This window comes from Anser cygnoides, chromosome 16 (genome assembly GCF_040182565.1).
Source record: "Anser cygnoides isolate HZ-2024a breed goose chromosome 16, Taihu_goose_T2T_genome, whole genome shotgun sequence".
Taxonomy (NCBI): Eukaryota; Metazoa; Chordata; class Aves; order Anseriformes; family Anatidae; genus Anser; species Anser cygnoides.
In genome coordinates this window covers 6454403-6480292 of record NC_089888.1, presented here as the reverse complement: position 1 = coordinate 6480292, position 25890 = coordinate 6454403, and the positions used below count along the sequence as shown (strand labels likewise).

Sequence of the window (25890 nt, the reverse complement as noted above, 5' to 3'; positions counted from 1 at the left end):
TGCCACGCGTGCCCGTGGGGCACAGCCAGCCCCTCACGGTACCACCTCTACCCCCACGCCTCGCCCCCACAGCGCCGCCATTTCGCGGGGCTCTGCCCCCCTCAGCCTGACCCCCCTCAGCGGCGCGGGAAGCCTCGCCTCAGCACCGGGGGGGGGGGGGGGGAAGGGGGGGAGCCGCTGTTTTGGGAACACTTGCTCTGGCCGTAAATCCCCCCGAGCGGGCGTTCTGGCTCCATTTGCTCACTAATTAATTAATTAATTAATTAATTAAATAGAAGAAGAAGAAAGTTGCTGCGGCGCTAAGCGAGGAGTGAATGCGACCGCGGTCAGGGCGCCCCCCGCCGGGAGCTGTGGTAGCTTCCAGCGGCCGCCCGATGGGCGCTCCCGCCTGGCCCCGCCCCCGCATCGTAGGCCCCGCCCCCCAGAGAAGCACCGCCCCCACGATAAGCCCCGCCTCTTCCCGGGAGGCCCCGCCCCCAACCGGCCAGTGGCAGCCGCGCCCCTTTCCGCGCTCGCCGGAAGTGTTTCCCGCCGCCGGAAGTGCGAAGTGTCCGGGGAGAAGGGGGAAGAACCCGGAAGCGCGGCGGGGCGATGGGGTGCGATGGTGGCACCATCCCCAAGCGGCACGAGCTGGTCAAGGGGCCCCCCAAGGCCCAGAAGGTCCGGGCGGGGCGGGGGGGGCTCGGGGAGGGCCCTGGGGGGCGCTCGGAGCGCGGCTCGGGCTCTGCCTCGGGGAGCCGCAGGGTGCGGGGGGGCCGCAGGTCGGAGCGGGGGGTGGGAGAAGCGGGGAGAGTTGCACGGGAAAGGGCGGAAAAAAAAAATAAAATAAGTAAATGGGAAGTAAGTAAACGAAAACTCTTCTGTCCCACCTCCGGTGTGGTCATACTGCTGCGCGTGCCGATTAAAGTCGCTTTGAATATCGGCCTGCCTTTTATGGCCTCGTGTGCCACAAAACCCGCGTTTTTAAAGCGAAGTTACTGAGTTTGTTTTTAAGCTGACATCCCCAGATGAGGTTGTTGCTTCTTCTCTCGTTATAGGAATGGCCCCGGTAGTTAGCTTGACCTGACGAGGTGGCCAGGGGTGAGACCCACAACTAGGGAGAAGCGGGCGGTGGGTAACGTGTGAAGAGATGGTGAGAGTGCTGAGGGCAGTGGTTAAACGGAGGTGACGAAAAGGAAGAAAACTGACTTAGAAAATAACTGCCAAGATGCAGAAATGAGCTCAGTAGCTAAAAACTAATCATGAGTTTTCACTCCAAGTTTTTGTTATTTTATGGAATAATTTTAAGCGTAAAGAGTAGGTTTGGTAAGGTGCGTGGGGATTTGATTAATGTTTCAAGTGCTGTTTGAATTGATATTTAAATAATTTGCAAATAGAAAAACTATGTTAAAATCATGGGTATATTTTCATTCAGGTTGACAAAACTGCTGAATTGGTGGCAAGGTGGTACTACTGCACTCTGAGTCAAGAGAAGTTATGTCGACCAATTGTAGCCTGTGAGCTTGGCAGGTATGACATTCTATATAGATTTCTATATTAGAAGGTACTAATTTGTAAGTAAAAGAATATTATGAGCATCAAACATGATCGCTGAAATTTTATGTTATAGGTTGTATAACAAAGATGCTGTCATTGAATTTTTGTTGGACAAGTCACCTGATAAAACTCCTGTGGAAGCTGCATCGCATATCAAGAGCATTAAGGTAAAAAGGTTGTGTTTAACGCTAAAGAGCGCCACAAAATTTAAAATGTGCTGCAAAATCTCAGTTGGCTTGTGTTCTCACTATCTGTTAAAATCGTTAAAAATAGAAAACCTCAATGAAAAACATCTCTGGACATGTTACTGTGGCTCAGAAGTCTAAAAGCCTAAAAAGTAAAAAGCCTAAGGCTTGGGTTTTTATTTTATTTTGTTTTATTTTATTTTTCAGAACGTAACAGAACTAAACCTTGCAGATAATCCAGCTTGGAGTGGCGATAAAGAAAGCAAGAAAGGTGACACATACGACGACATTCAGTCTGCACGCTTTATATGCCCTGTGGTGGGACTGGAAATGAATGGAAGGCATAGGTCAGTATTGTAGTTTCTGGATTTAGATCATATAAGTGAGTACTGCGTTAAATATGCAGTGGGTTAAAATTTTAAATCATTAGTGTTGCAACTCACGTACATGCTTGAGCCTTTGTGGGGACTATGTGTTCTTCATTCATCTCATGTTTAAGAGGAAAGATGAAATGTTACCTGTTTGGAGAGAGTAGAGAACAATGTTTGCAGAGAAAAAGTGACTTGAAGTTGATGGGCGCTAAACTGTGGGAGACTGACATGGACAGGTAGAGGAAGGTCAGCGGAGACCTCCTTTCGCAGTGGAACAAATTGCATCGAGCAATTCCATCTTTCCCTGTGCTAGGATAAGAATGGAGGGAAAGTGTATGTCTATTAAAATTCTGTGCTAGCATCTACTTTTTGTTTTGCTGAAGAAGGACTTTTCCTTTGCATTCTGTTTTGGGCAAATTAGCAATTTCTTTTTCTGTACATATTAAACCTGATAGATGAGAGAGGTTTGGTTCACAGCGTGATAATTTCAAAGTATTTCTTTGATCAGTAAACAATTAGCATGTATTTTTCCATCAGTACTTATATTGTGCAAATTAGTATGTGCCTATCCAAAATGTGCAGATATCTTGTTTAGCTGCAAGTGTATAAAGAGAAAGTTAGCTGTGTCCTACCAGCTGGTTGCAGTATTTGTTTTGTGTTAAATCGGCACTGCAGATACATACTTCAGACACACAGGGTTTATTAAAAGTGGTATTATGTCTTTTCTTTAAAGGTTTTGCTTCTTGAGAAACTGTGGCTGTGTGTTCTCGGAACGTGCTCTCAAAGAAATTAAAACAGAAGTTTGTCACAAGGTGAGTTTTTCCTTCAACTTTAGTGGCAGTGGGGTTACATGTAGCCCACAGAGACAGATGTAGGTATATACGAACAATTATGTTCACATCCACTATTGTAAGGTGGTTTTTTAATCTGAATACGCATATTGAAACAACACTTACAAGTTCTGTTTTATGGTGGCCTGAAGTAATTTTATACGTGCTTTAAAAAAAAAAAAATTGTGCCTCTACATAGTTGTCAGAATGAATGTTTTTGCTCTCAAAAACAGTTTGGTGATGCAATAATTACTTTCAAAACAACATTTCTCAAATGTTTGGTTATAGTTTAAAAGAGGGTGATTTCTTTGTTTTCACAGAATGAATCTGGTTTGTATTTATCAGTATCTGCTATATTTGTTTAAAGTGATTACATTTCCAAATTATGTTTTGACCCCCTATTTTTAAAGGCCTTTGTCTTTTTTGGAGGCAAAAACTCTTCATATTTTCAGCAATTCTGTGGATTGTTGTTGAAAATACTGACTGCATTTCATTTTTACAATAGTGGCGTGATCTCCTTATGAAGGTCTCTTTGCAGATGAAGGCAATGATACATGTTGCAAATGCTCTCTTTTTCGTATCACTACATTTATTTGCATTGGATTTGTGGTGACAGTTGCCACAGAGTTATTTCTCACCAAATACCCTGCTATTTGGTAAGCTGTACCATGTACTTACAACAAACAAGACCTGTGAACCAAATACTTTCTCAGTACAAGTGATGTGAAATAGAGCTAATTAGCTTTAGCCTCATTTTGCTGCATTCAGTGTTAATTTTGTTCTATAGAATACTGTTATAGCCATTTAGATAATGGCTCTGCTTTCCTGTTGCCAGATGCTGCTTTATTTTTAATGTGTTTTTTCTTTGTTTCTAAATTTGTTGTTGATAGATGGATGTAATGTGATTAGTAAACACAGAAAGCGGATGTTTTTTCCATGGTTTGGCCAGTCTGGTAATCTTACAAAAACTAAATTAGTCCCACATGTTTTCTGTGATTTTATTAATAATTAGGAAGTATATATCATAATTTCATTATTTTGCATGCAAGTGTTTTTACATGTATGTGACTTCTTCACTATATTCAGAAGGATGTTTCTAGAAATACTGAAGTGGATATAATATAACTTAGTCTGTCTTCCTTTCATTTTTGGATTTTTGTTCACCAAGGCAATGATAACCAGGCATGAGGATGTTTTAGTCTTCCCTTTGATTAAGAGTGATTCAGTAGATTTTTAGATACACAATGATAATTCATGCTATATTTGGAATCAAGGAGAGGGACTGTAACTTTTCTAAAAAAGATCGTGAGGAACTGATTGCTGTGCTTCCTGGAGGCTAACAGTTTGTTAGTATCCATAGCCCTAATTAGCTGCATTGACCCAGCATGCTTTGTCTTTATATGGCAATATAGTAAAATGAGCTGAAAGTAATGAAAAAGAAAAAAATGAAGTGTTGTGTATTGTACGTACACTGTTTTCACTTCCTCCCAGGGGATGGGATTTCTAATATGGATGCAAAATGGGGAAGTGTCAGTCTAGATGTTTAGCAGCTCTTTTCTCCACTACTGTGAAATTCAAGAAAGCTCTTTCAAAACAAACTATTCCTGTGCATTAGTCTCACCTATGAGCCTAGAGAGCAATCTTGATAGTCTGCTAATTTGTAAACAACAGTTTCCCAGAGGACTCTACCGAACAGATGCATTAATGATGCAGTGAAAACATTCACCAGAGAATACAGATATCCAACAGCCTGAACAGTAGTTCTGCAGTCCTCACCTTGATACTCATTTTCTTTAAACTAGATAAACTGAATGATATAATTAGCATGTATTTACATGCTATAAAGATGCATATCACAAAATGCTATGCTGAAGTATTTGGGACAAATTTTGAAGATTTTAACTATTTAGACTGAAAAGGGTTGTAGAAGGAGTAACTTGTGAATGCAAATAACGTGTAGTACCTTTTTACACAGACATATTTTGTCTGGGACGTATTTTTAAGGTTTTGTAGAGCAGGGGGAGAAAACTTAAACTATCAGTAGGAAGTTGTAGTCTCAAATGTGCAGGATATGACTTTCAGGATGTGACTTTCAGGAAGGAAACAACTTTGTTTTAAGATACTGGAGTTTGATGGTGATGAGTATTCTGTAGGAGGAAGTCCTGAATAAAAGCAGTTCTCTGCTGCCTCCTGCTTCCTGCCTGCAGTTCTTCAGGAAGGATTTTATGTGACATAAAAAATATCAATTTAAAATATGCACTTCTAACTGGGAAGTATCCACCTACTGTTGGTTTTGATTCTCCGTCAGACTACTAAAATTAAAAGACCGAGCCATACAGTTTCCAGCCATTGCATTTGTATTTGATGGTTTCTTCAGCAAGACCAGTACCAATGTGTATGTTTTGTTGAGGCCAAATATCATTCAACTGAATGATTAGGATAAAGAGCAGCAATGAGAAGGAGCTTTCTTACCACTCAGTGTTGAAAATTCCATGGGTCTGGCATAACCAAAAGGGATGTCCAGCTTCAGAGTTTCATGAAGCCCCCCTCTATGAAGGGGGCAGGAGGCAGGGGAGAAGCACGAATGCATATTATAATAATTCCTGTACTTTGTATAACTAATTTCTTGATGATCTAATAACCAGCTTTTTGAAATGTAATCTCATGCATATCTTTACAGTTTCTTTTGGAGGTGATTCCAGGTTCAACAGACTTCAATACACACATGAAATAATGCCTTAACTATTAAAGTCTATGCCATACAGAACACTTAATCAAATGTTTAACTTAGATACAGAGCTATTGAACGTGTGCCTTAGGCTTTTTAAAGCAGAAATTATGCATACATCTTTCAGATACAGAGTTAAGGTGTACGCAGTATGTTATGCAGCTTAGTGTTTCCTAGAACACGGTCACATTGACAATTTATGCTCTTAGATCAACAGTTTCCAAAAGTTAGTAAACATTGGTTGCTGAGATCCAAGAGTAGTGATCTATCTACTTGTTTCACAGTCGCACGTACAGGACTTTGATGAATGCTTTTTTAAGCATGTTGAATGCTTTCAGCTTTCACAGTTTTGTAACTTTTTTTTACTTGTTGTTAGAAGTAAAAAAAATATTTCAACAATTTAATGAAGTTGTGATCGCTCAGTAATGGGTAAAATAATATTTCTCAATAATTGAGGATGGGGTGGCTTATTTAAGATTTTGCCTAGGGTTTTTATAGATGTAGAATTTTGTGTTTAAAATCTTAAATTCTTTAAGAAAGGAGGGTCACTCTTCAATGGTTTTCCTGGATTAACATGGCTAAAGTAGGACATAAATAATATTTCTAAGAGAGATTTAGAGATCTACATTTTTTCCTAGCTTTCCTGGTCAGTTTCTGCAAAACAAGCCAGTTTAATTAAGTGCCTTGCTATTGAATTTCACCTTTTCAATCAACTCAGAGGTGAAACACAGTTGTTCTGTATGATGGTGATGAAAGGTAAAAAAGCTAGGTACTGGATTGTCTCCAAAGACAGTAATGAGGAATGTTACATTCATGTTTTAAAAAACAACACAGAGTAGATAAACACTGGGAGTGCCTTACTTGGGTGTGGGTTGGAGGGAAATTCATTCTGAAATATTGTTATGGTTAATACATGCCAGAGACCCATTAGCTTCAGTAATGGTTTTTAGAGGAACTCTCAAAATGCCCAGTGTGAGCATGGTGCGTGGCTTTTTTCCCCTCCCATCCATAAAAAAAAAAAAATCTTCATCAATAATTAGCCACAAGATAGGCCATGGGTTCTACATGAGACTGAGTACAGGGTTGAGTTTTTTAAGTTTCTGTAAATAAATAGAGACCAGATGGTCCTCCTCTAGGTTAAAGTTCATTTGAAAGAAATTGTTTCCAAGAAACTTGTGTGGGAAAGGGAGCACTACAGTTCCAAGAACCTAGGATTAAGTTTGTAATAAGAAATTTTTGTGTTCTATTGTTGGGTCATTTGTTGATTCATGTGAATTTTTGGAAGAATGCTCAGTCTTTAAGTTGATTTTCATACTCAGCATAAGGAAAAGTAACTTCCTTGCTGTAGGCTAGTGAGAACTACGTTTGGTCTGCAAAGGATCTGGAAAATGAGATCTTTGTCCTAGCTGGTGCTAGGTGTTATTGCCAATTGTTGCAGACTGTTGCAAGATTCGGGGAAGTTTTGTTTCCCTGCCCTGGGACTGAAAGCTCTTCACTCAGTTTTCCATTGTTCCCTGGCCTCAAGTTTCCCACATCTCATTGCCGTGAGCTCCTGCAGAGAATCAGAACCAGGGACTTAGAGGTAAACATGCATTTCAGGACCCCTGCTAATGTTACTCATCTAGGCACCCTCGTCATTAGGAGCAAAGCATGAATAGTGCAAGAGTGGTGTTGCCATGCTACACAATGAAATTAGAGATGCAGCTGGCCATGAAAAAACAGTGAAATGGACTGTGTCTGAAGCTGGCTGGCACCTGCTTCTCTACAAGCTCTGCAGCTTGTCAACGTTTTTAATCAAAGTAATCTAGTTCATAAAACATACAGTAGACACAACTCTATCTTGTGCGCTTTGTATTTCACCTTTGTTTCAGTCATTACTTCCATTTTATTACTTTCATACCAGTTCTTTTTTTCAGCTGTAGACATACATGGGGAACATATATTTTCCAGTTAAATAAGTCACTTAAAGGATTATGAATGTTACCCTCGTTTTCTGTAAGTTGCAGTTTTAGACACGTCATTTTCTTTAAATTAATCCCTTAGCAGTTGTTACTCTTTCTTTTACTGTAATGCATAAAACTCTTTATTTCACTGGTGAAACAGTAGTACAGCATTAAAGCACGAGGGTAAGCACAATACACCATGTGAATGAAGTCTGTGGCTAAAAATCTTGGTGGGTTCTGTCAATATTTTGAGTATTTGTTTAGCTGATAGTTAAACGTTCAGCTTCATGTTGAAGTAGCTATCTTCCTGAAAACGCCAGTGATCTTCAATTGGGACTTCTGCCTGGTGCAGTACTTTAAGTCTGTGGCGTCTCTCTAGGCAGTCCATAACAAGGGGATATGTTGCAGGCTCAAACTTATTCGCAAACAAGTGAGGTGATTCAATAATCCACTGTAAATCCCCTAGTCCATAGACGCAAATGTCTCTGATGTAATGACCTGCAAAGATAAATGGAAGCATCTGAAAACAGCAGAAAGCTGACCTGAGTCACTTTAAAATATTTTGACTGTGATGTTATTAATAAAAATTACCTTTTGAATTCTCACAGAGCATTGTTACTCTAGATTTTAATACTACATGTTTTTTAACAGTAGATTTTTATTTTTTAATACTAGATTTTAAACTTGAAGGCTGCATTTTGATTTTTGTATCTCCAACTGCTTCATTGACACACTGTATCTTGTAGTGCATTCTGAAGTTCTTCTCATATCTTATTCTTTTTGGGTGCCTATTTAATCATGCAGTGCTTTACTAAGCTGAGTTTTATGGTTTTGTATTTTAAACTCTTTTTTGTGTGGTCAGCACATGAGGAGATTTAACCCAGAGCTGATGTAAATATCTGTCAACCGTGCTTGTCAAGTAAATCCCTCCACACTTTCCACTGAAAACTGATAAGCCAAGTTAATGCATTGGTAAATGTAATAGAAGAAGGCAATCAAATAAACAAAAGCTTGCAAAACTTAAGTCACTGAAATATAAAATAGATGCAATTCTGCCATTGCTCCCCTTGAATTATTGAAGTATTGTAACTGGAGGTTGAAAGAATGGTTGTCAGTATGTGGTTACTGTGACAATCTTTGCAAGAATATGTCAGAACATATTTGAATTAGGTACAGTGGAGGAGGATGGATTGCTCTTTTATTCCATACTTCCAAAATAAAATCTATATGGCTACTGAGACACATTTAATAGCTAGCTTAACACATAATACGTAATTTGCAATGAATGCTCGTCAGTGAATCAAATTCTAGTTCACATTTCACATTACCTTTGCAGCCCTTGTGTGTGGTGCCTTCTTGATCTTTCCATTTAATGGCTCGTATGTTTCCTTCCCAGTCTGCGTTTGGTGTAGCACCTGGAGCATCTTTAAAAACATAATGTTCTGATAAGATTTCTTTTTACTGTTTTCTACTAAGAGGGATAATTTTCACTGCTGAAGACTTTTTAAGTGTAGCCTTGTCAAGTATTTATTTACAGATACTTACATCATAAAAAAAAATCATTGTTCTCAGTTTTTTTTCTTTTTTTTTTTGTGAGAGCATAAGCTTTTATGTAGTTTAAAAAATTACTTTTTTAATCAACGCTTTTGTGGCCTTGTAGCTAATGATCTACACCATAAGTAGTACTTTCTGGAATGGAGCTTAATTTTGCCATCAGGAGATAGGGTTTGAAGGAACAGCACCGGGACTGAAGAAATTACCACATTTATGCAACACAATTCAAGCAAAGGTGGTATTAAGCCCCAAAATGGAGCTCACTAGTTCTCTGTCTCATAGACCCTGCAATATTGGTGCAGGAGTTATCCATTGTAAAAATAACATACATCTTACCATTTAAACGATTCAGTGTGACCCAGTAGTGTTCGTCCGGACTGTACGTGTCTCTTGACCATTCAAGCAAATCTTTTGCACGTGCATCAGTCAATGTAAACTCCACAAATTCTTTAGTGAGAATGTAATAGGCACTACCAAAATATATAGTCAAATTATACGGAGGTTTAGATTTTATGTTCTTGGTTGGATAGACGTATGACATTCCAGAACGCACATATTCTCTGTAACTAATCTGTGTCCTGTGTTTCATATGAAGTGGTTGGACTACCCCAGGAGTCATATTTTTTCCATTCCATTTACTTTTGATGTATTTGATAATGTCTTTGTTTGTTTTAATGGGATAATCTTGACCACACAGATTAATAACATAATTCCACTGAATTTTGGATTGAACTAAATCTCTCATGCAATTAATATCAGCTTGTAATCTTGAAAATCCAGCATAAACAACATTTTCTCTTTTTGAGGAAATAAAAATATTTTCAAAGCAATTAACAATATTTTGTACAGCGGCTTTATAATCCTCTGATGATTTTTCATCAACATGTATGCAGTAAATATTCTGAGGCATATAAATAGCTCTTAGTAGCTTTACAAACATTTCCAACTCCTTGTGGATTGTGATAATGTATGCCAGTGAGAAACTTCCTTCTTCAGCTGACAGTGGTCTGGTTATAAAACGTAGAGTCTTCAAGACCATGGAGCAGTTGCACGAAGTCTGAATGCAGCTAAACGTTGCAGGTCGGTAGGTATTCTGGCAAACGCTTCCAATTTTAAAGGCAGCAGTTTTCCCCACAAAAAGAGCTGAACAAAGTTCATCTGGGTAAAAACCACACTCTGCTGTATTTCCGCTAAATTTCTGTTCGTTTGGATCTTCAAGAAGGGTATCCTTTAGATAGATGAAGGTGTAGATGAATGTACAGACAGCAATGCACACTAAAAATCCTGATTTTGTTGCATCAAGTGGGTTCATCTTTTATTATCCGGAGACTGTCTTCACATCATTTGAGGGTCTAGCTCATAAGCTAGAAGTTGATCCTACTTTGAAGCAACGTGTGCTCCAGCAGGTGAGCAGTGCAGTAGGTTGGTCGAGGTCCAGCCCCCCCCAGAGGAATGGTGTGCCAGCTCTGTATGGGACAGCGTGTAATCTCAGCCATTGACGAGATTTCCTTAAGGCCTGGGAAACCTTAGGTTCTGCTGGAGGAGCAGAATTTAATTCAGTGAATTAAGTCAGCAAAAAATTTATTAAATAAACGAAAGGGGAAGATGAAAATGCATTCTACAAAATGCGTCATTCCTTATCCTTATAAAGTCAGCAAATGTTTCTTTCTAACTCATTTAAGACATTCCCCCCCCCCCCCCCCCCCCCCCAACATCTTTGCATTAGTGCTTTGGAAAACAGCACATGCGGACAACAGTCATCCCTTATTTTTAGCATGTGTGCGTATCCTGAGATAAAGTTTGCTCCTGCCTCCATTAGCATTCATAGATAACTGTAATTTACATCACTGTTGGCATAGGAGTTTTTCCATTGCCATTTCTTTTTCTTACTTATACCTTTCTTGTTGAAAATGTCCGAAGCATGATAGTGCAGCAGTCCTGCATCCCACGCCTATTACGTGAAGATTTGTCCTTGAAGCATTTGGTACAGAACTACCTAGAGAAAATTCCAGGGAGGGGAGGAAGAGTCCATCAGCTGTCATTAAGCTTGATAGTTAAGAAAGATTTTATTTGTATTTTAAAGAAAATTCATATCCTCTTGTACCTTATTCAATGAATTTGTTTTTAATACATTTTGTTATTTTCACGTCTAAGTATTCCATGCTTTGCAGCTGTCAACATCACAACGTATTTGCTATTACGTAAGAAAAAGCATATTTTTGTAGTTTCTTTATGTGAACGCTGTTGTGGTTAGAAGGCTCTAGGTTTTAATTTGAAAATTAGTGGACTTTTTTAAATGAAAAAGCGGTATATGACAGTTTTAGAAGCTTGAAAATAGAGGTCATTGGAGTTGAAGTAGGAAAGAAACAGAATTTTAAAAGCATTAAAAATACAGGATTTGAAGCAAGAGAACAGATCCCGTATAACACTAAAATATTAGGCTGTTGGGAAGGAATGTATTTATCTCATTATCCTTACTGGTATGCACTGAATTACATGCTGAAAGAATGCCTCTTCTGCACTTAGCATTCCAGAAAGTGGCTTTGGGTGTTAGGTGGAGGATTCGTCCATTTTGTTTCAGCGTTCTGTCAACAGTGCTCTTCAGCCTGCATTGAATGCATAGGCCAGAGAAAAACATTAGGAAGTCAGGTCCCAGAAGATTTTTTTCATCAGCTCCTAAGGGATACATTTACTGTGTAAACAAGCTTGATTGTCTTTCGGCCGTTTGCGTGAAAAACTCAAGCAAATCAGGTCTGCATCAATCTTTTAATATTGTGCAGAAAGGAGGAGAACAAGATTGCCATTAAAAGGTAGAAGCAAGAATTTTTCCAGTAAAACTGAAATATGCCAGCGCTGTAGTCTGCTACCAGCTGACTACCAGAGCCAAGAATAGATTTGTGTAAGAGCCATTACGTGCCCAATAGCAGAAGCTAGGGAGAGGGAGTGTTTGTTAGGAAACACTGGTTTTTATGGACCTGGAGCCAGAAAAACCATTTTATTCTTAGAAAATAATTGAGGGGGGTGGGACATTGAGGTTGCTCTGAATTAGTGAATGTGATGAGATCTCTGTGATCCAGCACGTGGAAAGACCGCTCTGCACATAAAAGTTACACTGGAGACACAGAGCAGTTAAAGAAATCTTAGGGACTTCATATTTGCTTAGAAAAGAGAGCATTTGTCTGTATATGACGAGTACACTCTTCATGGTGTTTGGTTGCTTGTTTGGTTGTTTCAATTGAACACGATCTTGTGGATGGGTTGCAAAGGTTAGTTCCCTAGGGAACCAAACTATAACCCGTTTGTTTCATACGCTTCAGTTTTTATTACCCATCGAATAATAGCTTCCAGGGATGTTTCAGGTTAAGTATTTACTCTTTATTCTTCCCCTTAAATTGCTATAGCAGCATAAATGTACACAAACAATTCGGTGACAGGTAAGAGGAAATAATACCTCTCCCAACGGTAAAAATGTTTCTGGGGGATGAGTAAATGATAAAGCCTTGCCTAAGAGAGCAGAATTTGACGTCGTTCAACCTCGGGATATGTTCACAGAATGCCAGCATTGGCTTTCTGCTAGTGTTTAAACATGTCTAGAGCTGAAATTGTAGCTCTTGGTCCCATTGTATTGGAAATTTGTGACTGACAAGATTCATCTAACCCCTATTCTGTTACCTGCTGTCAAGGACTCTGCTACCATATTCCCTCCTGCCCTTGAAGAGCAAGGGATCTTTCTGTTAACATCTGCTGTCCAGGCATAGCCCTGACTGTCTTGCCTTACGTTAGTTTTATTCTGCTAGAGTGCCCCTATAGGTATTTATTGTTATCAAAATGTCTCTCTGAGATTCAGCCTTGCATAGATAGGTTTTCTAAATCTGGAGTATGAAGTTGTCTTAATTTTTAGCAGTGTTTGACGTTCTTCAGAAACCAGCACACTGTAGGGATTTTCACGCATCTTTGTGGCTGCTCTTATGGGTGTTACCTAACAGAAAGTTGTTGTCTTAATCCATCTCAATTAAATGTCAACTCTAGAGAAAAATGGAGTTATGCTTATACCTGAAAATGGCCTGTAAAATATCATCTCAGTTTATAAAAACCCCATTACAACTTGCAGTGCATTTCATAGTTAGTAATGAATTATTCTATAGTTCGTCTTTCCTTCCTGCCGTAAGATTTTGGACTGCATTACTGCATCTCTAAATCTCCTATTCTGTCCGTACTCTTTGTACTGGTTAATATTAATGGTTAGATAAAATTTAGTTTGTGTGACAATAATTCAGTGAAACAAATGGTTTAGGGATACTTCGTCTTGTAATAATTAAATGAGGAAAAGGCATTAGCTCCTGTATTTCCGAATCTTTTTATGCCTTTTTTTGTCTGAAAGGTGAAAGATTATTCATGCAGGCCTTAGTGTAGACATTTCATAAGCAAGTGAATACTAATTCAGTCCTCTAAAAGTTTAATGTTAAAACCAGCACTTTCAATGGCTTTTAGCTTTGTTTTTTTCCTTAAGGCCAGGTGAGTGTGCTGTGTCTGCCTCTGTGTTGTGACCTGTATCAAATAAAAGAAAAACTTCTTCATATATCCCAGTTAACTATCTTAGAAGTTTTAAATCATTCTCACTTTTGCATCAGTATTTACTGATAAATATAAACAGTTTTATCGAGGTGTACCTTCTTATCCTTAATTTCTTCCTATTTTCTTGCATTTTTCTCAGTATGTTTGATCTCATAACAATTTAAAACAAACACTATGATAGGTATTTAAACTGTTAAGTTATATGGTTGTAAGATACTAATTTCATTGCGACATTACTTGTAAATACTTGTTAAATTCTGAGTTTATTGATACAAACAATACTCGTAGCAATGACCTTCTTGTACATCTATAACAAAATTTAAAACAGCCTTACTGCAGATTTGAGTGTGTTGTTAAAGTGAAGTGGTCTTTCTGAAATGCAGATATGGCACTTTGTAAAAATTACAATTATTTTGTGCTTTAATAAAGAAAAAGCAAAAACCCGAAGTCCTAAAATCTAAATTATTCAGTCTTACCTTGCCCAAAATTAGCCAGGAGAAGGCAGCATAATAAAAATAAATAGTCCCATTGTCCTTCAGCAAAATTCAGACAGCATTCTTCATTCTGTTGCTCGTGTGGAAATCTCAGCATAAGTGAAAGGGGTTAAACATTAACATGCATGTTTTCATTTAAGACTTCATCTGGCTTCCCGCAATGCTTAGCATATTTATTCTGCAGTAATGCTGTTTAGCCTCGGAAGAAACGTCCTCGGCTTCTCTCCAATGAGAGAAAACTTGAGCTTTTCCAAATTTCTGTTGCCGCTGTTCGGAGGCAGCCTTTAAAGGACCGAAAGCCGGCTTTCAGATCCCTAGCGCACATTGCTGGTGGTTGCGAATTGCATTGCTGTACCACGGGCTCTAACCTCGGCGCTGGGTGATGAGAACTGCAGGGGAAACTCGCCCTCTCTCCTCCTCCTCCTCCTCCCCCTGGTTTCTTAACTGTTTGCCTGCTGAAACTTTCTGATTTGCGGCACAGGAGCATAGGAAAGAATTGTACCTGGTCACTTCCAGGGTCTGGAGCTTAAAGATACTGGATGAGATGTGTTCCTGCTAACTGAATGTTCACTGCGTTGCTACTTTTACTGAGATTTTTTTGGGGGGTGGGGGTGTTAACAAGTGAAAAAAATAAGTTTACTGGAATTATGAAGCTTTGTGGCTCTAGAAATAAGAAGGCTGGCATATTTTGGATACTTGCAGATTAAAATAATGTATTACTCAGAAATAAATAGAGAGAAAACCTGGAAGTAAATGTAGGCACAGCTGCAGGTACAGCAGGTACATTGCCTTTAAGGGCGGATCTGTGAACAGAGGCTTCTGCTTGGACACTAGTAGATGCTACGAGCTCTGAGTGAAGTTCATGGTCACTGACTTAGTATGAAGGAGCCTTCTTCCACTCTTCCCGAGTTACCTTTTCCCCATCTCTTTGCCCCATTGCCACTCTCCTCAGCCCCTCGGACAAGTGCCAGAGGTGGTGTTCGTCTGCTCGTGCCCTACTGGCCTCCTAGGGAACGAGCTGCTGGAAAACGCCCTCTCCTGCTCCGTGTTTTTAGTTAAAGATTATTGTCTTCTCTAACTGTTAATGCATCAGCTTACGTGGCTGGTAAATGAATACTGATTTGGTCCTTGGCTGAATAGGACATCTGCTCAGGCTGGTTTCTAAATGCTGCCCTGTCGAAATCCTACCTCAAGAGGGACGGTCAGGGTGCGGTGCCGTAGTCCCCTAAGTGGGTGAGAGTTGGTTTTGGAAAACCATTCATGTCCTTTTGCCTTCCTCCTAGTGGTTGTATGTAGGAGGACTGCAGGGATGAACTTAGTGTTTATAGTTTGGGAAGGGGATTTCAGGTTTCCATAGGATATTAAGCTGTAACATTGATGTAAATATCTAGCTATGGAAACATATTATAATGCAATTGAATAACAGGCAAGTAAGACTGGAGCAGTCGTGGATGGAACTACATCTTAGATGCTGTACAAAAAAATGTCAAAAGTAGTTTACAGCAAGAAATAAGGTACAAATGTCTTCTGTAGCTTAAACTTAGTGTAGAAGAAATGCAGGAAATGATCTTCAATTAAGATTCTGTTATTACTGAAAACGAAACCAAAGAAAACGCTTGCAGTTTAGAAGGTCTTCATTATTATAAAATGTAATCTCACTGTTTTTGGCTTTTTTTAAATACAGCTTTTTTTATTCACCTTTTGACAACTCTAAATACCTTTGTTGTTCTTATGATTTTAAGTCTTTGGGGTGGATTTTTTTTTGTAAAGCTGGTGTGTGAACATGTAGGGTATGTAGTGTATGTATATGAGTGAATAACAGATTTTGAAGAGGTTTTAATTATTACTTGCAGACCCTTTAACTAATTCCTTGTTGTAAGCATGTTAAACCATTTTGGTATAAGCAGTTTTGAATATGTTTTTTATAATTGGATCCTGAAAGGACATTTAGACAAAGATTATGCAGTTTATCCAGCATGTCCTTCAGCTAACATCCCAATCTTCAATTACCCTTTGAATCTCACATTCACGTCTACAGGCTGCTGATCTATAATGCTTTCGTCCATTCCAGAATAGTGCTCAAGTTCAATCTCATTTGTGAATGTCTCCTGTTCAAGGTGCTGCAAAGACATTAAGGAACTACACCACGTACCTTCATATGTATTTAAAGTCCCAGTATAAACAAGGTACAGCAAAGGAGACCTTGTGATATCGTAAGACAAATATCTGCCTCAGAACACCTTAGATGGAAGGAACAACCTTCCTGAGTTTGCAAAACTGAAATTTTTCTGCTTTTTATCGAAGCGTTTCAAATTGTTGGGATAAAGTCCTTTTGGTTTTTGTATGAAAGGATAGCAAGAAAAAAAAACTTAAAGCTTTTTAGCTTAAAGCTAAAAATGCTGACAAAAAAAAATGTGATGCACATCCAAACAACAAATAGCATCTACTGGAGTAAGTGAAACCTGGGAAGGTGGAGTTGGTTCTACGTATGTAACTTGCTGTACTTAGAGTATGTTTGGGACGGTTTGGTCTCTGTAATACAATCTGGCTGTTGTCATGGCAAGAAATTATCTGTTTCAGGATATGAAAACAGGACACAGTCTTTTCCCTGTTTCTTGTAAATATTTTTCATTTTAGAACAGTTCCACCTGTGTTTTCCAGATGAGAACCCTGGATTTCTTTGCCTTTTTTTTAAATGCAACATTTATTCGGATTGGAGTCCTTTTACATAAACTTTAACTTGCAGGCAATAGCCTCATATTTTTGTATGCTTAACAGGTTATGCTTTAAAAAAAAATTGCAGAAATTACTTTTCACGCCAGTAGCCTGTAGGTGGGTGCTGTCTTTCATGCTGTATTCAGAAAACATCCAACTGGTAATGTACGTGTAGGGCTTCTTTAGACTGAGTACAGCTCCAGTCATTTTCACTTTAGTATAAAGACTAATGGTCTGTCCTGACTTTTCTAGATTTCTCTCTCACCAGTGTCTGAGATCATACTGAGCTGGTATTTCTAGCAGTAGCTTATTGAGTAACAATGGAAAAAGTGAGCTACTCACCTATTTCCTGTGTGAAACTTACTATTCTGCCTGATTTACGTGAATATTCATTCTCTTACTTCTCGTTTGTAGTAATTCTGAACACTTGTACTCTATTTTTTTAATTGTGTTAATCCCTTGAGTATACTGTAGTTAAATAAACCAAAGGACGTATGTACAGTACTTCGATCCCTGCTACAAATGCATGAGTAACCTTTCTAATCTTTTGTTCAGAAAACATAATAGTAGCAGCAGAGACAGAATTATAAACTAATCTTGCAAGCAAGCAGAAAGCTTCTGAATTTACCAAAAGAACTTATAAAAATAAAAAAAAGAAATCTTAAAACAGAAAAACATTATATTCAATGTTCTGGATTTACCAGATGATTAAAAAATTGTGCAGTGAAACATCTGTGCACCCAATCAGAAAATAAATGTGAAATTACATGAAGCAGATCACGTACGGATTAATTAATAAATGCACTTTGAAAATGTAAAACTTGGTAGTGTTTAATAAATCAGGTAAAGGACAGTGAGATGGCCAGGCAGGGTTAATGAATAATGCCATTTTCACGACCCCTTTTTATCTCCATAATCATTTAAAATAAAAAAAAAAAAAAAGTTTTCCCGTTGTAGCTGCTGGGGAGAAACATTCCCTGGTGCTGTTCCTGGTCAGTATAAAGGAATTGCTGCTCAGGTGTTATTGCTTGTGTGACTATTAGTAAGTTGAAAGATATCTTAGAACAGTGTGTCATAATACTTTGATCTTAATCAAATGCATTCATAACTTAAAAAAAAAAAAAAACTACAGCTTTGAAGAACAAAATATTTTAATACTTCCAAAATACTTCCAAAATTATTTTAGAATTTGCTGTACAAATTGACATGGGAGCTGCTTTTAAATGTGGTTATCACCAGTTCATGATTCACAGTGAAGATGAATATTTGTCTTCCTTTAGATGAAGGGGAATGCTGTCAGTATATATTTTGCTCAGCAGTAAAAACTACAGAGATTTTCCCTTTGATGTTTTAAGTGAAAAGCTGTATTAGACTATATTAGAAGAGAAGAACTATCAGAAAAGACACAGCAGTAAGGGGAAGAGTTAGGGAACTCTTTGGAAGTGGTAAACACGGAGCTGTTAATTCTAACAAAGGTTCACCAGCATAAAGATCCTGAAAAAAATGATTTTGTCGTCTTTTTTTAAAGTGTGGTGTTCCCTTTCAAGAGGAAGATGTGATTATCCTTAATGGTAATAAAGAAGATGTGGAAGTGTTGAAGAAAAGAATGGAGGATAGAAAGCTCAAAAGTAAATTAGAAAAGGTAATATTTTTATATATTGTTTAAATAAAGTTCTTCTCTATAATGCAATTTTTGATCAGACCACATAGCTTATTCTGTGATCTTTAAACTTGTAAAACTTGCGAGATTCTGTGTGCATATTCTGTTAATAGCATTTTGAAATTGTATCAACTGAAACTCTTAACTAGCAGGCACTGCATGGTGCTCAGAAAATGATGGAATTAAGTGATACGCATTTAGGGGAATCTTGAGAATGTGAATCATCATTGCCTGACACTTTCAGCAGCTGAGACTTTACATAGATGTTGATCACTTGACGCTTATTTCTGCGCTTGATTTTGTCTGCCTCTAAGATTCGATGGCTTACAAATGTTTTCCTAGACTTCATTGAACCGAATACTAGTTTAGTTACCAGCAAGCATGTAATTCCTTTTCATCAGAGTCATCACTCATCTGTGCCAGTACAGCACCACAGGGCGTGGGCCTGGGTTAGCCCAGGCACGGGCTAAAAGCATGGTTTAAAAGGACTTTAAAGATAGATGAAGATAAAGTATTACAGATCTCAACAGATGAGCAATTGCCCCCAAAAGCGGTCGTTTGCACTCAGTTTTCATTAGGAAGGTGTCTCCTTTTGTAAGTGAAGCACCTGTAGCTTTGGTTCAAATGGACTGGAAGCTGATGCTATCCTTAACTTATACACAAGACAAGTACCACCAAGGTGTGCTGAGCAGTTCTCTCTCGTACTGTGTCAGCACAGTTGCTCTTGGTGGCAGACAAAAAATTATGCTTTGGTCTTTGGGCACTGTATGGGCCTCTGGTGAATGAATACGCCAATATTTTGTTTTAGAGGAGACGTGCATCGCTGGCTGGTGCAGTATTTGCAAATCTCTCAGCAGGGCTCTTGTCTTCTGTCCTCAGTTACTGATGAGTTTTGCAACACTACCTTGCCCTGTTGCCAGATGAATTTTTGCAGCTAGAACCAGTCTTCTGTGCTGTTGTTGGCACCACTGGTTATAACCTGAGATCTGTGAGCTCCAGCTCTGGTGTCAGTGGACAGTTACTGGCTTGGAGTCTGTCAGCACTCCTGTTACTCAGTTCCTGCAATCTACAGGAGCAGTCTGAGCCTACCAACTGTAGTTGGAACAAAAAGCACAAACTACTTTTCTTTATACCCATAAGACAAAGCATAAGGAAGATGCAGCTAGCACTACTGCTAAAAATAATAATAATAATTCAAGTTTAAGTGTGTCATATGTGCTCATGCTGAAATAAGTATAATATATACTCATGTATAGTATATATGCATACATCTGTTGACAAACATCTCATAATTCAGATACCAGACACTGGGAGGTAACTTCTTATTTTAAATCCATCCGTAATAACAAAATTTGAAGCATCGTTAAAAGAATATTTTTGTGTACAGTGGAGGACGCCAGGAGAGCCAAGTCTGCTTTTGGAATAGTTACACTCTGCCACCACCTTCTGGCTAAGCTTTGCAGCAGCATGTGGTATAGTATTTTTTTCCCCAAGCATTAATTGTATTCTTGACAGCATGGGTTCTCCTAATTCTTATAACATATTGAAAGGAATTTATTTTCTTTGGGTTTGTATAGCTTCTTTGAAATATGTACCCCATTCTGAGTGTATACGGAGTCAGCTTTTGTGATAACGCTGCCAACAGCTGTTTTAATGCATCTTTCTTTTTCAGTTTGACATTTTATATAATCAAAGCCAGTAATGAAGTTCTTGTTGCTGCTGTTTGGTTTTGTGGTTTTTTTTTTGGTTTTGTGGTGTTTTTTTTTTTAATCTGGACAACTATGAATTAACTTGGAAAATCTGGTCCACAGATGCTTTTAAAAAAATTGGATTAGTTCTTCACACCTTTGCTTCCCAAGCAATTTGCATCAAAGAGCCCACTTATTGAAAGTTACCCAGAAGGGTTTTTTTTATTAACTAAATAAAAAGAAGTAGATATAAGATGTGGGATTACTCTGAATTTTATATTGAAAAATGTCCGTACTGATTATGGTTAACTGTGTCCTGTTTAAAGTCCTTCAGTTTATTATCCTGCCATGTGGGTTCAGAGCATTGAATTACCTTAATGATTATACCTCCTGCTCCTGCAAAGTATACAAACCAAAATATCAGATCTAGACAGTTCAATTTTGGCCTCTATGGCTTTCTTTAAGGTACCTTCAAGCTTTCCAAGATTATTATTTTTCCCCTATAGAAATAATACTGAAAGTGTGGGTAAATATTATGTTGGGAACAGTTCCGCTGTTCCTGCTGTGTGTCTATCGAATGCAAATTAGGAATTGCATATTCTTTCAGTAAATCATTAGATTTCTACTTGTGTTGTTTCAGAAATCAAAGAAATGTAAGTCAGCAGAATCAGCTTCTCAGCAAGATACCACTGAAGGTAATGAATGTCACAGCTACAAATTATGTGTACTCTTAGGAGTCGTGAAATAGGTTGATGATTTCATTTTTTATTTCATAGATGCTCCGGGTCCTTCAAAAGTCAAGAATAGAAAGGATTGTATCAGTTCCAGTTCTGGGGAAAAGAGGCAGATTATCTTCACCAAAAGTTCAGGTTGGTGATAATGCTCTGAACTAAATGTGAAAAAAGTGAACAAATAGTTCTGCTTTGAAAAATATTGCAGGAGAGATTCTTCTTTGTATTTTTGTACCAGAGTTTTCAGAAGCTACCTGGTCACTTCTTTTCTGACCAGTAGGTTATTTCATTCAGTTTGCATGAAGAATTTCTTAAGCTAGAACTTTTCCAAGTGTGTATGTTTTAAGTGTAGTCTCTTGTACATGTGAACCCAGGTGTGAATGAACTGCAGGAATTTTCTTTGGGCTTTTTCTTTACTGATTTATACAACTTCATTCTGAAACTGATTACACACTATCAGTTAAAAACTAGAGAAGATAAACAATTTTTAAAATAATTTACTTTAGTCCCTCTCACTTAAAAAAAAAAAAAAGTTAAAATCTGTTATTTTAACCACATCACTAGTCCTAGTGTATTCTTTAGCTGCCCCGTACTACTTTGAAAGGCAGAACAGGGAGAACTGAGAACACAAGCTTCTTCACATATCTTAATTTATTGTCTTCCTCGGTAATATAAGGTCAGCTCCCGTCTTCAAATGACCCACGATGTTGTTCTTTTTTCAAAGAACCTACTGTTTTGAACATGTATCCTGAAGGCTGTCTCTTCAAGCTGGAGTAGGAAGCTTCCTCTTGAAGTTGAACAAAGTTCCTTGTTCAATAGAAACTGTAGTCAACTTTTTCTTAAAATGGAGTTTGCTGTACCATCTGCAAAATCTACAAAACTGATTCTGCTTGAATTGTGCAAGGGCTTCTGTTTGCTAGCTTTTCTTTATTCTGCCCAGTTTGCCTTTGCCCCATCTGATATCCATCATCCTGTGCTTTTAGTAAATACCAGCATAGTAGTGACAGACTTTTTGTTATACTTTCATAGTACGTAAAACTCTTTCCACGTGCTTGTGACTGGCAAGTGCTGTGATGATAACTAATGAAAATAATAAACGCTCTTAACCATACTGCATTTCTGCATTTTTCACCATGAAACAAGGCAGATTTGCTTGTTTATGTCATTCCAATATTGCTGTGCTTTAAGTTGGCGGGAACTGACTTAAATACGATGAGAGATTCTTATTCATACAGTTATATAGTCAAGGGTTTGAAGTATCTATTTTATTTGGAATTAGTAGTTGTTTTCCTGAAGTTCAAGCAGTCAAAAAGTCTTTTATGGTGGTTTATTTCAGTGAAGTGTATTAAAAAGTCCCAAGCTGATGACTTGACTTTCAGTCCTCCATTTTAGCTATTAATTTGCTATATTTCACTGGGAGCATTGAAATATAACTTCAGAATGTACTGGTGTATCTACAGTAGTCGTGAAGGTATGAATAAAATTGCCTGTCCTTTGGTGACTCTCTTTAGGTAATATATATTATGCTATTTAATGTCTCCAATTCATACTGATGTGTTAATACAGAAATATAAGAATGGGTGCGTTTTTAAAGGCTGTCTGAGGTTTCAAGGTGAAGTATTAAATTGTGTATATTACAGCCACAGGAAAAATCAAGATAATTTGTTTGAAGAATCTAAATTTATCTACACTTCATCATTTAATTATTCTATGTGATAAGCTGAGAGAATTTCCATTAGAAATGTCTAACCTGCCACTTTCTGTTTTTAAAAGGGCTAAGCTTTTAGGCATGTTTCGTTTGTGATTATTATAATTGCTTTAAGTTGTTTAGGAACTTAGTAATTCTAATAACACTTGATGTATTTTTCTTTTTCCAATAATGTAAAGGAGAAAAATATGCCTTTTGAAATGTCAGGTCATTGGTTTGTTTCTGACAGCAGTTACATTGACCAGCAGGGGAATAGGAGGAGAGAGGGAAAAAAAAAAAAAAAAACATGGGGTGAGGAATGCCAGTAGCATAGGAATTAATTTGTGAACATGGCACCCTAAGGTTTCTGGACTTCCAGCATATGTATTCAGTCTTTCAAATCCAGTGTTTGGTAATTCTTTCCAGACAACTATTAGTGGCATTAAAAGCAGCATTCTCCAAATACAAAGGGTCTGATATATGATGCTTAAGATTGCACATCATAAATTTTATGACTACATGCAGAAATTGGATAAGTGCATTTTCAGACAGGCTCCCTACTAATTATTTACATGCAGTTGTGCCTAAATTACACTAAATATATAGAGTTTCTGCAGACCTTTCTGTGTTCATTTCTTTGCACGGGAGATTTGGCAAGTGCTTTTTAAAACACTGTCCTACTTCGGAGAAGGCTAAATAGTCATTAAGAAAGTTCTTTTTTTGTAACAGTAGATATAACACCGAGAGAAATGGTGTCAGAAATGGAGGGATGGACACTTCCCTATGCCAGATATAAAATAATGTAGGTGATGTTGTTGGTCATGAGTGACTTTGCACAGAATAAAGGGAGTAGATAGATTCCCTGGGGACAGTGTGTCACAAGTTTGGCTTTTGTCATTTGATAGCTAATTTTCAAACAATACTTCAGGGTGATGAAATACTTTAATGTTTCTTTCTTAAGATTAGAGTTCAGAGCCATTTTTCATTTGGAGGAATAAATGTTGTCAGTACTGAATTACAGTGCAAGGGGTTTGCACAAGTAGGAAAGAATTACTCTTTCTTCAAGGTTTCTAAATGCATTTTCAGCATAAATTTTGTAAGCTAAGGACATGCTTGCTATTGAGTTCAATTATAGCATATTTCTGATAGCCATGAAATAATATATTTACTACATTTCTGTACACATAATTAAAAAAAAAAAGTCTTAATAACAGCTCACAAGTGGAAAAATGTATGTTTGACTCTTTTCCTTTTTATCTAGCAGATAACGGAAGTTCATCTGTCCCAGGAAAAGTCAATAAGGTGGCTTCTACTACCACGAAGAGATCCATTGCAGACAGCGAGGAGAAATCTGAGGCATACAAATCTATTTTTACATCACACAGCTCAGCAAAACGTTCAAAGGAAGAGTGTTCCAATTGGGTTACTCACACAGCATACTGTTTCTGAAACAATGATGAGCCTGATCGTAATGTTCATTACTACTTTCCTTCCCTAAGGCTTTTTCTGTACAACTCTAATACAGAACAGTTGTTGTAATCTGATGTTATCTGGAATTACTCAGTTCGCAAGTAGTTTATAAACTTATGAATAGCTAATGAACTTATGCTAGTTGCAACTTTTGTTAAATAAGAAATAGATTACCAGAATCCATGTTGTATCAGCAGACCTCATTCTAACATGATGGATTATTTACACAACTGGTTTTTTGTTCCCTCAGTTGGATGCTGTCATTCCCGGTCACAGTGTCTCAGTACTAGAAATGAGGATAAGAGGATATGCCTGCTGTCCTCGTCTGTTGAAATCTGCTGCAAATGTGTTTGAATTTTTCATTGTATTGGTACAGAAATTGGGCGTTTTGAGACTTTCTGACAGTAAAATGAGCAATAATGCTTTCCTTTTGAAGTAGCAATCTTTGCTCTCAGTGGAACTATTATGTTTTTTAAAGGGTCTGTAGGCACTTTCAAGTACTATACATTTTGTTGGTATATATGGAAGCATTATGTTTGTACAAATGTTTGTACAAACAGCAAAGTAGCTGTACAATATTCTTACTGTACATGTTGTAATATGCTTTTAATAACATATGTTCATAGTTAATCATTAGATATAAAGGTGAGCCTGTAATAATGAGTTTTTGTTTTTCCCAAAAGGCTTCAGGGGGTTTCTTAGTGGTGGTGTTTGTAAAGCTAGAAGGATCTATATCTGAGCTTTCATTCTTCTATTAGAGGATCAGAACAGAGTGGAACAAAAGTGTGAGTTTTCTTACTCTTCTGCTGAAACAATAAGGTTCTGTGTCATCTGTGAGGATGAATTTACCATTCTGGGCTGAATTGAATTCAGCAGCTTACTCAAAAATATGAATATTTATACAGGGAGAGAGAAGAACATGCCTGGTAACAGAATAGAAGTGGACAGATCTTAGCTGGATTTTTAGGAAGAAAATAAATATGATATATGCCATGCAAATCAGAAACCCATTGGTAGCCGATGGAGGGAACCCCTCAAGGCTGAAGTTGGCCTCTGAGAACATTTTTCTTTCACTTTGTGGGCAACGGAAATGTGAGACTTTGAGAACATCTGCAGTACACATTATTTTATTTTGTGACATAAAATTCTCCACCACAAACAACTATTTGACTGTTAACTGCTGGTTACAGGAAAATACAGCATTATAGTACTTCACTGAGTTCTGCTTTTATATCTGTGCTTTTTATTCCTTTGACTTTGATGTAAATAAAACTTGCTCTTGTCATATGACCTTAACGCATCATGTTCAGTTGAACAGACACACAAATGCTTATTTTGTTTATGTTAGAACATAATAACTTTTTAATGGTAGTCATTGTGTAATATCATAGGCTTTCATTTAGCCCTTTTCTTCTTAGCTTTTCTCCAAACACAGGAATCCTACTAAAATGTTTGTGTTCCATAGCAATCAGCGGTTAAATATTTGAATCCAGTAACATCTAGATGAAATGGCCAGGGAGAGGGACAGATGCTTTTTGCCTTTCTTTATTCCTCTTCAAAGAAATAGAAGCTGCTTTTATGATCTTGGCTTAAACTAACAGAATAGAAATGCAGAAAGTAGGAGGCTTTTAAAACCACTGCATGATGTTACATTGTTACCTTTGTGCGTGAAAATAGTTAATTATCCTCATAATTTATTTTGTAAAGTGTCCCCATTTATAAT

At 37.8% G+C, this 25890-nt stretch overlaps 2 protein-coding genes across 6 annotated transcripts; one reads left to right on the top strand and one right to left on the bottom strand.

Annotated features, from left to right (window-relative positions):
- The first annotated feature begins 505 nt into the window (after positions 1-505).
- On the top strand, positions 506-25457 carry RTF2 (replication termination factor 2). 2 transcript variants are annotated; one of them, XM_066978369.1, is made up of 9 exons: positions 506-660; positions 1415-1509; positions 1610-1703; positions 1929-2068; positions 2826-2904; positions 18460-18573; positions 20920-20974; positions 21056-21148; positions 23962-25457. In XM_066978369.1, the coding sequence occupies exons 1-9, from the start codon at positions 592-594 to the stop codon at positions 24144-24146; spliced, it is 924 nt and encodes a 307-aa protein (XP_066834470.1). In that variant the 5' UTR covers positions 506-591; the 3' UTR covers positions 24147-25457. The 2 variants fall into 2 exon arrangements, with proteins under 2 accessions (XP_066834470.1, XP_066834469.1); XM_066978368.1 differs by having other exon boundaries at positions 23959-25457.
- LOC106041895 (beta-1,3-galactosyl-O-glycosyl-glycoprotein beta-1,6-N-acetylglucosaminyltransferase 7) lies at positions 5556-14682 on the bottom strand. Of its 4 annotated transcripts, XM_048072510.2 has the most exons (6): positions 14199-14682; positions 11626-11753; positions 11044-11143; positions 9484-10683; positions 8922-9017; positions 5556-8091 (listed from the first exon to the last, which is right to left on the bottom strand). In XM_048072510.2, exons 4-6 carry the CDS (start codon positions 10457-10459, stop codon positions 7865-7867), a joined length of 1299 nt encoding a protein of 432 aa, XP_047928467.2. In that variant the 5' UTR covers positions 10460-10683; positions 11044-11143; positions 11626-11753; positions 14199-14682; the 3' UTR covers positions 5556-7864. The 4 variants fall into 4 exon arrangements, with proteins under 4 accessions (XP_047928467.2, XP_013046026.3, XP_013046036.3 ...); XM_013190572.3 differs by having other exon boundaries at positions 9484-10680; positions 11626-14682; XM_013190582.3 differs by lacking the exon at positions 11626-11753.
- Positions 25458-25890: the final 433 nt, after the last annotated feature.

What these genes read in the sequence shown, in the direction of transcription:
- RTF2 (XM_066978368.1), top strand. Translation starts at nt 592, where the DNA reads ATGGGGTGCGATGGTGGCACCATCCCCAAGCGGCACGAGCTGGTCAAG. An exon ending in GTAGCCTGTGAGCTTGGCAG is followed by an intron (nt 1,510 to 1,609) that starts GTATGACATTCT and finishes TTTATGTTATAG; the next exon opens with GTTGTATAACAAAGATGCTG. An exon ending in AAACAGAAGTTTGTCACAAG is followed by an intron (nt 2,905 to 18,459) that starts GTGAGTTTTTCC and finishes CTTTTTTTAAAG; the next exon opens with TGTGGTGTTCCCTTTCAAGA.
- LOC106041895 (XM_013190572.3), bottom strand. Translation starts at nt 10,459, where the DNA reads ATGAACCCACTTGATGCAACAAAATCAGGATTTTTAGTGTGCATTGCT. An exon ending in CACACTGAATCGTTTAAATG is followed by an intron (nt 9,018 to 9,483) that starts GTAAGATGTATG and finishes ATGTTTTTAAAG; the next exon opens with ATGCTCCAGGTGCTACACCA. An exon ending in CACACACAAGGGCTGCAAAG is followed by an intron (nt 8,092 to 8,921) that starts GTAATGTGAAAT and finishes TTATCTTTGCAG; the next exon opens with GTCATTACATCAGAGACATT.